The following is a 16,712-nucleotide window of genomic DNA, read 5'->3' on the forward strand; positions in this document are numbered from 1 at the left end:
CACAGCAGCAGCACTTATTACAGATGACACACGGGTTCACAACACACACACGCACGCACGCACGCACGCACGCAAACGCACGCGCGCGCACGCACGCACGCACGCACGCACGCACGCACGCACACACACACACACACACACACACACACACATACAAACACACCCAGTCTGTCAGGCAGTAAGAGAGAGGCCTTTCTAGGGGGCATTGGCTCATACACACACACACACACACACACACACACACACACACACACACACACACACACACACACACACACACACACACACACACACACACACACACACACACACACACACACACACACACACACACACACACACATACACACTGCTGGGTCATAAGGCACTGCTTCTGGCGCCTGGGACTCCCGTTGTCATGGAAATGTAAATCCTGGTCAGAGATCTTCCCACGGTGTCAGTGGAACCAAACGTTGAGACGCCACTGTTGTTGTTGTTGTTGTTGTTGTAATTTGTGTGCCTGCCTGCCTTCCTACCTTCCTTCCTTCCTTCCTTCCTTCCTGTCTTCCTTCCTTCCTGCCTTCCTTCCTTCCTTCCTACCTTCCTGCCTTCCTTCCTTCCTTCCTGTCTTCCTTCCTTCCTGCCTTCCTTCCTTCCTTCCTACCTTCCTGCCTTCCTGCCTGCCTTCATTCCTGCCTGCCTTCCTGCCTTCCTTCCTGCCTTCCTGCCTGCCTGCCTTCCTGCCTGCCTGCCTTCCTGTCTGCCTGCCTTCCTGCCTGCCTTCCTGCCTTCCTGCCTGCCTTCCTGCCTGCCTGCATGCCTTCCTGTCTGCCTGCCTTCCTGCCTGCCTTCCTGCCTGCCTTCCTGCCTTCCTGCCTTCCTGCCTTCCTGCCTGCCTGCCTGCCTGCCTGCCTGCCTGCCTTCCTGCCTGCCTTCCTGCCTTCCTGCCTGCCTGCCTGCCTGCCTGCCTTCCTTCCTTCCTTCCTTCCTGCCTTCCTGCCTTCCTGCCTGCCTGCCTTCCTGCCTTCCTGCCTTCCTGCCTGCCTGCCTTCCTGCCTTCCTGCCTGCCTTCCTGCCTTCCTGCCTTCCTGCCTTCCTTCCTGCCTTCCTGCCTGCCTGCCTTCCTTCCTGCCTGCCTTCCTGCTTTCCTTCCTGCCTTCCTGCCTGCCTTCCAGCCTTCCTTCCTTCCTGCCTTCCTGCCTTCCTTCCTGCCTTCCTGCCTGCCTTCCTGCCTGCCTTCCTGCCTTCCTGCCTGCCTTCTTGCCTTCCTTCCTGCCTGCGTGTGCATACAGACCAGTCAAAAGTTTGGACACACCTACTCATTCAAGTTTTATTTTATTTTATTACAAATATTTTCTACATTGTAGAATAATAGTGAAGACATCAAAACTATAAAATAACACATGAAATACTGTAGTAAACAAAAAAAGTTGAACAAATTGAAATATATTTTACGTTTGAGATTCTTGAAAGTAGCCACCCTTTGCCTTGATGACAGCTTTGTACACTCTTGGTATTCTCTCAACCATCTTTATGAGGAATGCAATAGACACTACTATCTTACCCAGACACTCACTAGTTTCACTATTCCTCTCTTGACCTGCACTGTCCTCTCTCATCCTCTCTCTCCTCTCACTCACACACCAAAAGGCTCCAGGCTGGTCTATGACTGGACACAGACCTTCATTCTCTCACTCCTCTTTCCCCCTCTCTCTCTCTCTCTCTCTCTCTCTCTCTCTCTCTCTCTCTCTCTCTCTCTCTCTCTCTCTCTCTCTCTCACTCTCACTCTCACTCTCACTCTCACTCTCACTCTCTCGCTCTCTCTATCTCTCTCTCTCTCTTTCATTTCATTCTTTCAGGAGAGAGAGATTAATTAAAGGAACAGAGAGAGAAAGAGACGAGGAGGCAGGGAGAGCGAGAGGGGGAGAGAGAGAGAGCGGGAGACAGACGGGAGAGAAAGAGAGAGTGGTAGTCAGAGGAGAGAGAGAGAATGCTAATTGAAATAGTGACAGAGGGGGGAGGCAAGGGGTGATGAGGGGTTGGTGGGAAGGAAGTGGGCACGGATAGTTGAAAGGAAGGGTGGGAAAGAGGGAGGGAGTGAGAGAGGGGGAGGGAGGGAGGGAGGGAGGGAGGGAGGGAGGGAGAGACAGACAGACAGACAGACAGACAGACAGACAGACAGACAGACAGACAGACAGAGAGAGAGAGAGAGAGAGAGAGAGAGAGAGAGAGAGAGAGAGAGAGAGAGAGACACACAGAGAGTTGAAGGAGTCTGGTTGGATGCCAGTGATTGGGTAAAGGAAGGGGTTAAGCAGTTGATTGGTTGATACATCTAGCAGCTATAGACCCTTGGAGGATGTGCCAGTCATAGAAGATAACTCAGAGGAACAGAGAGACAGAGTAACAGGGGAACAGAGGAATAGAGGGACAGACGACACGAAGACGAAGGGGGAAATACTATTGTTCAAAGAGGTCTAGAACAAGAGAAAGAGAGAGAGAGAGAGAGAGAGAGAGAGAGAGAGAGAGAGAGAGAGAGAGAGAGAGAGAGAGAGAGAGAGAGAGAGAGAGAGAGAGAGAGAGAGAGAGAGAGAGGAACAGCGCTTGGACATTGACTCCACAGGGTACACATTCTCTACTGCGTCAGCAGAACAGAAGGAGTGATCCTCCACACACTTCTCCTTTCATCCCTCCCTCCATCCATCCATCTATATTTCTGTCCAACAAGTGAGGAAGAGGAGGAGAGATGAAGACATCTCATAATGACTATAGTTCTCCAGACTCTGATGACATGGACGAGCTGATCGACGTGGGACAGGAAGACGGCTTCTGGTAAGAACAGACCTATTCACCAATCACACCTGAGCTTGTAGGATTCTGACCAATCACACCTGAGCTTCTAGGATTCTGACGAATCACACCTGAGTTTGAAAGATGTCGACCAATTACATTTATACCTGAATTATTCTGACCAATCACACCTGAGATTGTAGAATGTTGACCAATAATAACTGAGTATGTAGAGTTACATGTACACCTGAAATTATTCTGACCAATCACACCTGAGCTTCATCAATTATACCAGAATTTGTATCTTTTTGAGTTTTGACCAATCAGACCTGAGATTGTAGGATGTAGCTCAGTCGCACCTGATGCTTATTCAACGGGGTCCAATAGTTCAGATATAATTTTACTGTGTATCTGACTAGGGTTGCAAAGGGATGGTATTTAACTGTAAACGTTCTAAACTCTAATTTCGGTATCCTTCAGGGATAGGATGTAATCTATCACAAGACATCTAGTAGCCTTTTTGGTACTTCAGATTATCACAGGTGTCTAAATCATGTCTGGCTCGCTGTGTGGCCTTATCACATGGAGAATATATAAACTAACTGTATAAATATGCACACACTGTATATAGACTTTTTCTACTGTATTATTGACTGTATGTTTGTTTTACTCCGTGTGTAACTATGTGTTGTTGTATGTGTCGAACTGCTTTGCTTTATCTTGGCCAGGTCGCAGTTGTAAATGAGAACTTGTTCTCAACTAGCTTACCTGGTTAAATAAAGGTCGAAATAAATAAAAAATAAAAATAAAATAAATAAAAATATATTTAATAAGACGATTTAAAAAATAAAAACACTTGAATGACAAAGCTGTAAAACAGTAAACCATCAACTTGGTGTTTAAATATGAGAGTTTCAGCATGAAACACCCTTTACATGTATTTTACACACGTTTTACTACGTCAATATGTGTTTGTTGTCAATGTTTCTGCATCAAACTGGTGACAGTTGTGGAAAAAAAAGTCAATAGTTTGAAGAGTTGCAGAGTTAATAGAAAACAAAGTCGTCGTTGATTAAATGTTGAATTAATCAGGTTATTTTCTCTTAAACCTTATGGTCTATCTACTAGAAACCAATGGCCAATACAGACACAGATATAGTAAATTAACACTATATATGAATACATTTTGTTTATTCATGTTTAAGATACCAAAGTTACAATCGATTGCAATGTATTTTCTGTTAATTACCAAAATTACTGAAAAATACCGTTAGCTTTGCAACCCCATATCTGACAACAATTCATGTCTGCTCTACACTATTGTTTAGTAATGTTGTGTCTTCCCTTACAAACCCCAGAATTAAAACGCTATTGGTCAATCCCCCTAATGTAATACAGCATCAACTAGACTACGATAGAATGGAATGGAAAATAATGAAATAGAATAGGATATAATGAAATAGAATAGAATAGGATAGAATGGAATAGAATATACTAGAATAGAATAGAATGGAATAGAATATACTAGAATAGAATAGAATAGAATGGAATAGAATAGAATAGAATGGAATAGAATGGAATAGAATAAAATAGAATGAAATAGAATAGGATATAATGAAATAGAATAGAATAGGATAGAATAGGATAGAATGGAATAGAATATAATAGGATAGAATGGAATAGAATAGAATAGAATAGAATAAAATAGGATAGAATGGAATAGAATAGAATGGAATAGAATACAATACAATACAATACAATAGAATACAATACAATAGAATAGAATGGAATATAATAAAATATAATACAATACAATACAATAGAATGGAATATAATAAAATAGAATAGAATACAATAGAATACAATACAATAGAATAGAATGGAATAGAATACAATAGAATAGAATGTAATAGAATAGAATACAATAGAATGGAATAGAATAGAATAGAATACAATAGAATAGAATAGAATGGAATAAAATAGAATGGAATATAATAGAATAGAATGGAATAGAATAGAATAGAATACAATAGAATGGAATAGAATAGAATAGAATAGAATAGAATGGAATAGAATACAATACAATAGAATAGAATAGAATAGAATGGAATAAAATAGAATGGAATAGAATAGAATAGAATGGAATAGAATAGAATAGAATACAATACAATACAATAGAATGGAATAGAATAGAATGTCCAGGGTAAATGAATCATAACCTAATCTATTTACATTGTATTCTATAGAAACGCCTCATAAATATAGAGGTCAGTGAGAGGGATTTAATCTTAGACTCAGAATAACAGAGATGTTGGGTTCATTTAAAATCACACATACAGTTGAAGTCGGAAATTTACATACACCTTAGCCAAATACATTTCAACTCAGTTTTTCACAATTCCTGACATTTAATCCTAGTAAAGATTCCCTGTCTTAGGTCAGTTAGGATCACTACTTTATGTTAAGAATGTGAAATGTCAGAATAATATTAGAGAGAATGATTTATTTCAGCTTTTATTTATTTCATCACATTCCCAGTGGGTCAGAAGTTTACATACACTCAATTAGTATTTGGTAACATTGCCCTTAAATTGTTTACCTTGGGTCAAACATTTCAGGTAGACTTCCACAAGCTTCCCACAATAAGTTGGGTGAATTTAGGCCCATTCCTCCTGACAGAGCTGATGTAACAGAGTCAGGTTTGTAGGCCTCCTTGCTCGCACACGCTTTTTCAGTTCTGCCCACACATTTTCTATAGGATTGAGGTCAGGGCTTTGTGACGGCCACTCCAATACCTTGACTTTGTTGTCCTTGAGCCATTTTGCCACAACTTTGGCTGTATGCTTGGGGTCATTGTCCATTTGGAAGACCCATTTGCAACCAGGCTTTAACTGCCTGACTGATGTCTTGAGATGTTGCTTCTATATATCCACATAATTTTCCTGCCTCATGATGCCATCTATTTTGTGAAGTACACCAGTCACTCCTGCAGCAAAGCACCCCCAAAACATGATGCTGCCACCCCCGTGATTCACGGTTGGGATGGTGTTTTTCAGCTTGCAAGCCTCCCCCTTTTTCCTCCAAACATAACGATGGTCATTATCGCCAAACAGTTCTACTTTTGTTTCATCAGACCAGAGGACATTTCTCCAAAAAGTACGATCTTTGTCCCCATGTGCAGTTGCAAACCGTAGTCTGGCTTTTTAATGTCGGTTTTGGAGCAGTGGCTTCTTCCTTGCTGAGCGGCCTTTCAGGTTATGTCGATATAGGACTCGTTTTACTGTGGATATAGATACTTTTGTACCTGTTTCCTCCGGCATCCTCACAAGGTCCTTTGCTGTTGTTCTGGGATTGATTTGCACTTTTCGCACCAAAGTATGTTCATCTCTAGGAGACAGAACGCGTCTCCTTCCTGAGCGGTATGACAGCTACATGGTCCCATGGTGTTTATACTTGCGTACTATTGTTTGTACAGATGAACGTGGTACCTTCAGGAGTTTGGAAATTGCTCCCAAGGATGAACCTGACTTGTGTAGGTCTACAATATTTTTCTGAGGTCTTGGCTGATTTTTGGGGATTTTCCAGTGATGTCAAGTAAAGAGGCACTGAGTTTGAAGGTAGGCCTTGAAATAAATCCACAGGTACACCTCCAATTGACTCAAATGATGTCAATCAGCCTATCAGAAGCTTCTAAAGCCATGACATAATTTTCGAGAATTTTCCAAGCTGTTTAAAGGCATAGTCAACTTAGTGTATGTAAACTTCTGACCCATTGGAATTTAATACAGTGAATTATAAGTGAAATAATCTTTCTGTAAACAATTTTTGGAAAAATGACTTGTGTCATGCACAAGTAGATGTCCTAACCAACTTGCCAAAACTATAGTTTGTTAACAAGAAATTTGTGGAGTGGTTGAAAAACGAGTTTTAATGACTCCAACCTAAGTGTATGTAAACTTCCGACCTCAACTGTACAGTTTAATACAGCAAATCTTAACAAACAAGACATACATCTCACTATGACAGGCATGTATAGATCCGTCCAACACACATTACTGATATTCACACTTAACTTGGTGCAACTCAGTGGGAACAGTCAAGCAAGTCGGTTAAAGTGTTTGATCATTTAACAGATTTTGTTGACCTGCAGTCATGAACGGGAAGAATTTAAGTGGTTTCATTTGGTGAAAAGTGTTTTGGTTTTGACAAACTGTTGACATATGGTCATTTAAACTTCCCCCAAAGTTGCTGCTCTGGTTCTCCGTTCATGTCAAGTATTTGATTTTCTTGTTCTTGTTTTATCAGAGAAAAGGAGGAATGTGTGATTGGGGTCATTTCAATTCTTGTGAATTAAAAAAAGTGAACCAAACTCTGAATCATAATCAAGTGTTTTCTCATTTAAAAGAGAATTGGAATGTTAATTCCTGAATTGACTGGAATTGAAATGGACTTGACCCCAATCCTGATGACAGTTTTGCAATACGAATTTAGCCGTAAGCAGACTTGGAGAATTTAGTATTTGGAGACTCCTTTTTATAAAATGACATAATGGCTAGGCCAATTGTCAAAGTCAAATCTGATCCAAATAATTTGTTATGGAAAAGCAATTAATTCTGATGGTAATGATTTATTTAAAATCTGTGTGAGTGGAACAGGATAAATTACAACCCCCCCCCCCCAAAGTACCACAAAATGACAAATATTATCCAAAATTACTCCCATAAATTTGAAGTTATACTGAAAAAATATATAATGTCATTATTTGAACTGGCTAGCCAGCTAACTTAACGTTAGCGAGCTAACAAGCTAGAAACGAACCAAAACATAGTTTAGAAAAGTGCTTTTAGTTGCCTGGTTTGCTAGATCGACGTAAACTCAAAACATTTTGAAACGGATGGGTTTATTGCTGTTAAAATACACCAGTTAAGCTATTTTGGAACACCAGGCTGCTGATGTCATGCATGTGAATCCTTAAAGAGATGGGTGGGGCTAAAGCGTAAGAGGGTGTGAACGATGCTAAATGGGTGTAGAGAAAGAAGAGCCCCTCCAGTAGGTTTACCAAAACATTCAAGGTCCATTTTCTCAAAAGTGCGTTTTGAGAAAGTGCGTTTAGAAGAATTAATTTCCATTGTTCCTCAACTGTAGTGTCTGATATACCATTTTCTAGCTCTGAGACTCTACTTTTATCCAATGTAAAAACACAATTTAAAATGTTGCTACATAAGACCGCATCTAGCCGGTCCGTCATATTTATGTTCAGCATATAAAATAAAATCTTAATAGTGATTATTATTATTATTATTATTATTATTATTATCATAGCCATTGAGAATGTCTACCACAAAACTACGCTTGATCATTTAGAATGGAAATTACTGTAATAGAGACAAACAACTGTTGCTAAAATAACTTTCATTAAACAAGACATTATCTCTAAAGAGAACTTTCATTAAACAAGACATTCTCTCTAAACAGAACTTTCATTAAACAAGACATGATCTCTAAACAGAGCTTTCATTAAACAAGACATTCTCTCTAAACAGAACTTTCATTAAACAAGACATTCTCTCTAAACAGAACTATCATTAAACAAGACATGATCTCTAAACAGAACTTTCATTAAACAAGACATGATCTCTAAACAGAACTTTCATTAAACAAGACATGATCTCTAAACAGAACTTTCATTAAACAAGATATCATCTCTTAACAGAACATTCATTAAACAAGACATGATCTCCAAACAGAACTTTTATTAAACAATATATTATCTCTTCTAAGCTCCTATATCCCATTTAAAAGGACAAATGTAGCTTCCCTCTACAGAACAAATATCTCACACCATAACCCATCTAAACAAGAACGTATGGGAGGTCAGAGGTCAGCCAGAAGAACGTCATATAACCAACACAAGTCTTTGATGGACTGATTCCACTGAAGAATAACACAGTTAAAGGACTCAAAGCTGTCAAGCTCTTTTAAGAACTGAAACGAGAGCTAGTTCGACAAACAGGATCCATATTGACTTGAATGAGTCCCATATGGCACCATATCCCTTATAGAGAGCACTACTGTTGACCAGAGCCAATAGGGAACAGGGTGTGTCGTAGAAAATCACTTCAAATATAACTCTTACAAGAACTTTGTGAACTCAAATAAGATTTTTAATACAAATTGTATCACAATCTGGAATGTCCGCGGAACACACCCCGCGGCACACACACCGCGGAACACCCCCCGCGGAACCCCCCTTCCCAGAGCCTTAGCTCCTATATTTATACACACATAGCACTATGTCCATCCCTTATGCAAATGAAGTCTCCCTTCTCAAGTCATTCGCCACCACTATCCTCTAGTTCAAGCTTCCCGCTTGTTCACGCCCAATAACGCCCACATCTGCTCTCAGCTAGACTACAATGGTGGCCGGACCCTCCATCCTAGTGTGTCAGCATAATGTGTCAATGTACTCTTTGTTTTGTTTGCCTTTATTGGAATCAGCAGATTCTGTCTTATAAACCTCTGTTTAGAAGCAGCTGACTATGGATCCCTCTATCTTTAGTGTGTCAGCATAATGTGTCAATGTACTCTTTGTTCAGTTTGCCTTTATTGGAATCAGCAGATTCTGTACTATACGCCTTCTTTTTAGAAGGAGCTGACTATGGGTCCTTTTTATCATTAGTGTGTCAGGTCAGCAGACCATGTGTCTCCCCCTTTCATTAATGTGTCCAATTGTCTTAGGCATATTTCTCTAGTATGTGTCTTATTGGAATTGTCAGACTATATGTCTCTTCTACCATTAGCATCCAGTTGCCTTATGTTACTACTACAATCCCCCCTCTGGGGCTATTTAGCCACATAAATGATACAAATAAGACTGTGGGATAGTAAATTAAAATACCTATGATAAACAAGAAAATACAAAAAATAAAAACAAAGTGAAGCATATAAACCAACTAGACCAAACATCTCCAATGTGAAATAGGAGGAAAAGATCTAATCAGAAACATAAAAAAACAAAAACTAACTAGACCAAACATCTCCAATTGTCATAAGAGTAATAGATCAAAATTGGTATAAAAAATATAAGGATAAAATATTACATATTTGATGAAGCATGAGATATATCTAATTCTGTTGCTTTTTCAATGTTCTTATCTTGAGGTAGATCATTAGAGTTTATCAGAAAGTTTCAAATATCAGTAAAAACTCTCCTGACTGATGTCTCAGATTGCTTTGTTGGCACGGTGGTCTGCTTGGTAAGGGCAGTCGATGTCATCTAGTGGTAGCTACTGTGGTCGTCACAGCAGCCGCCACCCTTGTTGTTGTCACAGGTTCTTCCTGTTCAGGTGCAGGGGTAGGTCTTCACCTTCCACTGGTTCAATCTTGTTCATGATGAGCACCTACTCGTCTTTTTCTTTGATTCATGTCAGGTCACATCCTTTCGGGTCCCAAACGACTTCTCCCTTTGTTTGGTGATGTGTCCATCCACTGAGTGCAAACTCCGATAAGGGTTTGATCCTTATGATTGAGATAGACTTCAGTTCTCCTGCTTCTGTTATACATTGAGGTGGAACATAGATTCTAACCTTGTCAGTCTTTTTGGATTGTTCGGCTGATTCCATTCTTCTCTTCCTGCTCCCACCATACATCTTGATTGTGCATTAGTCTGTTGTTTCTATACTAGCATTCACTGTTGCTTCTGTTATGTCAATGTCATTATTCTTTTGTTGTTCTAACATCAATTGTCTGTAAAGGAGACCATTCAAAAGTTTAAAAGTCAATTGTGGGGAAATCCCCATTTTCTTCAGCTTGCAGGACTTTTCCTCCTCTTTCTTCACCTGAGGCTCCCTCCTCAGGCCGGACTTAGCTTCCATCTGGAAGGGTTTCAATTTTAGGAAAGAAACGTTCTTATTCTGTTCCTTGTGAGGCCTCTCCTCCTCTTCTGGGTGCATTAGTCGGTGCACGTGTCATATTTTGGCTTTCACTTGATTTACTGTTTTCTTGGCTCCTCCCTGGCATCTCAATCGTTTCCGCTGCTCCTGCTCCCTCCAGGCTCCCTCCTGGTGAATCAGCATCCTCAGTGTCCTCATCTCTATGTGGTTGTATCCTTCTCTGTTGGGACTCAGCTGCAGTGGTTCAGATGGTACCACGTCTGGCTTCTTTTCACTTGGACGGCCGTTCTTGTTGCTTTGGCCACCTCATAGGGTCCATCTCTCCTTGGTTGATCCCACTTCCTCCGGATCCCTCCAACATGGACTAGATCTCCTGGTACCACTGAGAGAGGTCCTTCTGGTCCCCTTTGGATCATCAGACGCAGAACCTCTCATCCTGGTTCAGGTTTCTGCCTACTTTCTGTGAAGCATTCATACTTAGAGACTTATGGCCTCTGTTCTAAGATTGCACCATACATCCTCTTACTTCCATCACTCATCACACAACAAACAGACATTCCAGCTGAAGCTGGCGAACCCCTCTCCTTCTGGTTTCCTAAACATAAAACTTGGAAAACAACAGACAAAACATAACAGCATTGACAATGTTATGTGTTATGCATAAATATATTCATGCAAACTGAAATCTGAGACCATGACAATTCCCACTCTCTCTTTACCTGACTCTATGCCTCCAGGATACTTTTCTGCTGGACTCCACAAAAATAAAAGCCCTAAAAAGCTTCCTCATGCTTCCACCCAGTCTTCCCCTTTCGGCCACAGGTTCTGAGAGGTGTTCCCAAATCATGTCATTTTTACTTAGTTTCCCATCTACTCCATTTCAACTGATAATCATGTGCATAACCTACAATTAACATTCTCTCTTCTTGAATTAATTCAACACTGTATATGCTTTCATATCAATCCCTTTAACATGTTTGTTTAGAGTATAATATCCTATCATCCATTCTCTTTCACATGATGTATTAAAAATAAAACAAGTAGCCTCAAACTCAACCCAGTATGTCTATAGTGAAATCTAGTCTCTCTCTCTCTCTCTCTCTCTCTGATTCCACGTCCTCTGTCATGGTGTTTTCAAGCTCACCCATTATTCAGCTGGACCTCACTTCTCGTGAGACTTATGCACCCACCAAAGAGAGACATGAAGAATTTTACCACTGCAGTGTTGTAAGAAGTATACCACCAGCCTGGTGTATCTTGATGTACACTCAGTCTCCAGAATGCAGCCCAAGCCCTTCCATTTCTGGCTGTTTTTTCCTGAGGACATACACACTAACACATGGGTTATTTCCTGACAACATTAGCAAGATCACTAAATCTTAATTTTTAATAACAGCCCTATGTAACCATTCTGCCTCAAATACCTGGCCTCCTGCCACAGAAATATTCATAATGATAGTCAAATGATTGTCCCCACAGCAACTGCTGTAAAATAACATGTAATCATTCAAGCGTTTTCCAGTTGGATTAATATCCAATCCTAACAAAACTATGTCATAAGTTTCTTAAACTTTTGCTCTAATGTTCAAAATGCCACCACTTATTCTTTTTACCATATCTTTAGATATGTGAATTGTTCTATTTACTTTTAGAATTGTCCCTATATTTTACACAGCCAGCTATCTTTCCTTTTCTGTGAATTATCTCTATTTTTATACATATTTCTAGAAATAACACCCCTTTACTACCATTACCTTCATTTATAAGTCCCCTAACCCATAACTGCCATTGTTTGATACATACTTAAAACATCCTTAAGTCAATTTATATATCATTTATATCAGTCCCTCCTCAGGAACATATACACAACCTTATGTTCCTCAAAACAAAAATAAATTGACCAAACGAGAAAAAGAGAAAAAAAATAATAATAAAAAAAATAAAAAATAATAATAATAATAATACTTGCACATTTGCAATATTACCACTATTTGTAATGTAATGGAAAACGTCCATCCGTGTCATTCTATGCCAATGTTATTGTTGGTCTCTTTCTTCTTCATTCATGGGTATCTTCGCACAACAGACTACCTATTTATTCAATTGAACATTACATTTTATCATCCCAATTCCAATGACATTATAAAACGAAAGAAACAAAAAACCTTTAATCTAAAATTCTGTAAGTTCTGTCAACCTCCTTGTCTCAGGATTAGTTTCCAGAGCTTCCCTAAGCCTATTAACGTTAAACAGTTCTATATCCAAATAACTAAACAGTTATACTTTTTATTTTATACATTTTCCAACCCAATATTCATGATAACAATCCTTAGTGTTTACTTTAACTCAAATTTGACCTTATCTATTCAATACACAACATCCCTTTAATAATTAACATTTATACTAAACACTTTAAATACCAGTACTATCTATTTTCCCAATAGCCCTTTTGTCTCAGTTTCTCTCATGAGTGGCCTGATAATAAAAAGGTCAGTACCCCAATTCCTTTAAGTCATTATTCTCCCAACAAATATAATGTCATTTCAGCATGTCTTTTTTAGATACAGTTCACAGGTCATCAGACACAGTTGTCCCTCACTATTCAGCCGGTTAGGGTGGGTTTGAGCTCCACACCCACTTGTGGTGATATTCTCTCCCATGCCTTAAAGCATTCTGACGTCACCTTCTTATGATAACTCCCTTATTCCACCAGTGTTCTCTCAGATGAATTATAGATGATGTTTTTATCAACAAAACCCTTTGGAGTAACTTTCATCACTTTCTATATGCAGAATGAACAAAACACATTAGTGTATTTATCCAAAGACCATAACCCCTAAGGAACTGATAGTTTTACCTATGAACCCATGTTATATCGAAAATAAAAATTAAAATAAACCTATTCGAATAACTTATTCAATTTAAGGGTACAACTCTTCATAATTTTCCCAGGGACATAATAGATTTTCAAAGTAATTATACAGTTTGAATAGAGTCTGGTGTCTTAAACATTTTATAAGTATATCCCACCTGTTCCAACAATTTCTAGTAAAAGGTGATCAGTCTTTCACAAGAAATTCCTAGGATTCAGGGCATTTTGAGACCATTAATATGTTTCCACTCCCCCTTTCTTTAGGAGCAACTTAAATACATTTTTCAAAAACATGTTCATCCTTTTGCATACCCAATTTGAAACTGAATTGGAAAAAACCCTTCCAATAAACCTACTAATGTATATTCATTCCCAGTACATGGTGCACTTAGTAGTAAATCATAAGCCAATAATCGCAAAGGGACTGGACTCACTCATCCAGAACTCCATGTTTTAGCCTTATCCAGATATTTTTATTTTTAAAGCGGCTGACTTTAATTAACTGCTTTCCACAGTAATGCAGTCTCCAATGACATTGTTGACCAGAGAAGATTAAAAAAAACTTTTTTTCCCTTATTCTTTCTGGAAAAGAAAGTGTACATATTGTTAATATTCACAACGTTACCTTTTAGTCAGCAAACCAATAATTTTACTTATCCATAGATTTTATTCTAAAGCGTCTTTAACAGTTCCAGAGAATTGTGGTATAGAATGTCTAACAATTAAAATTCCATCGTTATTTTACTAGATGTCAAACGTGATCCAATACTTCTTCTTGACCACATATAAACTGTAATCTCTATGAAACACTCATTGTTCGCTCAGAGACTATACACCGACAAGTAAAAAATTCCATTCTCACTAACCTCAAACCAATTAGTTGTTTGTTATTTTGACAAGGAAATAAACTCTTGTATAGCGGCATTTCCTACTACCGCACTAAGTTCTAATGTCACATTACACTACCCGATATACCTATATCCAGAACAGAGAGCTATTTTCTTATTGGTTCTTAGATCTTGTCAATAGTTCTGCCAATCACCCGCACGTCTGCAAGGACTAGAGGAACCACACACACAACCTTATCGCAATGTATTTTCTGATGATAGAATGTTGACATAAGAACGCCTACAAATCGAGCTTCACATTTTGGTCCCATGCGACTATTTATTTATTTATTTTTCCTAAATACTCCCATGTATTTCTACACCTTTTATTTACTATTTTTCCGAGTTAGAGCCAATCTCCTTTCCAATTAATAATTCATTTGTCACATCACTTAATTTCTTTTATCGAAGCCTACTCTATACAGTACATACATTATTTCTGAATACTACAGCATCAACTCTACTCTGTCACAGGAGAGCTGCGCGCTCCCTCTCCTGGACGTTCTGCCTACATACACACACAACTCATCTTTCCTTCCTAATCTTCTATTTTTACACAGATCTACTCATTTCTTACAACATTATCATTCATCCTTTTATGTTTCATCCGTTCATTCAATCCCTTTGTTTTTACCTCAAAACAACTCAGTCTTTCTTTATTGACTTAATTCACTTCCTTCTACATAAGCCTAGACTTCTACAATATGACGAGACTACTGTCTAATCGGATCAGCTTGTCTTCATATCCTATTCAACCCCCAATACTTATCTTTTCTTCTATTCTTAGAGTAGTATTGTGGCGTGACCTACTGAATTACCAAACCCTGGTAGCTAGACAGAGCGGTTTTTTATTCGCAGGATTTCTTTTGCATTTGAACGCCGCACAATCGGGCCAACGTTTTTCCTGCACCTACTACTTCACTCATACAGTCCTCATTTCAGAGCGGAAACTATGAATATTTATTTAACTACTGATTTATGTTTTGACCGTATAAGTTACTTTTGCAGTTGAACGCCGCACAATCGGGCTAACGTTTTCCTACAACCTACCAATTTATGCTTTGACCGTATAAGTTACTTTTGCAGTTGAACGCCGCACAATCGGGCTAACGTTTTCCTACAACCTACTGTTTTATGCTTTGACTGTATAAGCTACTTGTTGTAGCCCTGCGCCTGAGCCCAGCCGCTCAACTAGAGAGTACAAACAGTTGCGCCGATCAGCCCACACAAGGCTGCTCAAAATGAATGGTCCGACGAGAGGGGCAGTCCGAATCACACACACCCGACACGAGTCGCCCGCTCAGGTTGACTGAGGTGTGTTTACGCACATCCCAAAACAGATCCTGATACGGTCGAACCCGGCCAAGCAGAATCAGACGGAACAACTCCCCCAATCAAACCAGACACATGAACCTGTCTCGAGCAGTCCAACCAGAACAAATGCCCGCTCCCCCCAGCCAAACACCCGACACAATCAAAGTTCACAGTTCCAGTTCACTCAATCTCTAGACATGCGCATTCATACAAAACCCAAACTCACACATGCATGCACATTTATTTGAATTCAAAAGTTCTTTCGTTTTTATCGTTTTTAGGAAATTTGAGAGAGAGACCTACATGACATTCCTCCCGCTGAGACAGGACTCTGAAGCAATCTACACAAACATTTCAACTATTGTAAGAACTTGCTTACCGTATATAGTTGGGTGGCCACCTCTGTTTGTTTAGATTGTCCAAAGAACCCGTCAGCCAAGAACATCTCCGTCCCTGTCACTCCTGGCCAAGCTCGCCAAATATGTCGTAGAAAATCACTTCAAATATAACTCTTACAAGAACTTTGTGAACTCAAATAAGATTTTTAATACAAATTGTATCACAATCTGGAATGTCCGCGGAACACACCCCGCGGCACACACACCGCGGAACACCCCCCGCGGAACCCCCCTTCCCAGAGCCTTAGCTCCTATATTTATACACACATAGCACTATGTCCATCCCTTATGCAAATGAAGTCTCCCTTCTCAAGTCATTCGCCACCACTATCCTCTAGTTCAAGCTTCCCGCTTGTTCACGCCCAATAACGCCCACATCTGCTCTCAGCTAGACTACAATGGTGGCCGGACCCTCCATCCTAGTGTGTCAGCATAATGTGTCAATGTACTCTTTGTTTTGTTTGCCTTTATTGGAATCAGCAGATTCTGTCTTATAAACCTCTGTTTAGAAGCAGCTGACTATGGATCCCTCTATCTTTAGTGTGTCAGCATAATGTGTCAATGTACTCTTTGTTCAGTTTGC

The 16,712-nt window shown here is 39.6% G+C and overlaps 1 protein-coding gene across 1 annotated transcript in view; it reads left to right on the forward strand.

Annotated features, from left to right (window-relative positions):
• The first annotated feature begins 2,160 nt into the window (after positions 1–2,160).
• The window catches only part of LOC139558929 (hairy/enhancer-of-split related with YRPW motif-like protein), a 25,578-nt gene continuing 11,026 nt past the window's right edge, over positions 2,161–16,712 (forward strand). Inside the window, exon 1 of the mRNA XM_071374434.1 lies at positions 2,161–2,808. Within this exon, the coding sequence (XP_071230535.1) occupies positions 2,723–2,808 (86 nt within the window). The 5' untranslated portion in view covers positions 2,161–2,722. The remainder of the gene's footprint in view (positions 2,809–16,712) is intronic.

This window comes from Salvelinus alpinus, chromosome 29, assembly GCF_045679555.1.
Source record: "Salvelinus alpinus chromosome 29, SLU_Salpinus.1, whole genome shotgun sequence".
NCBI classification, from domain to species: Eukaryota; Metazoa; Chordata; class Actinopteri; order Salmoniformes; family Salmonidae; genus Salvelinus; species Salvelinus alpinus.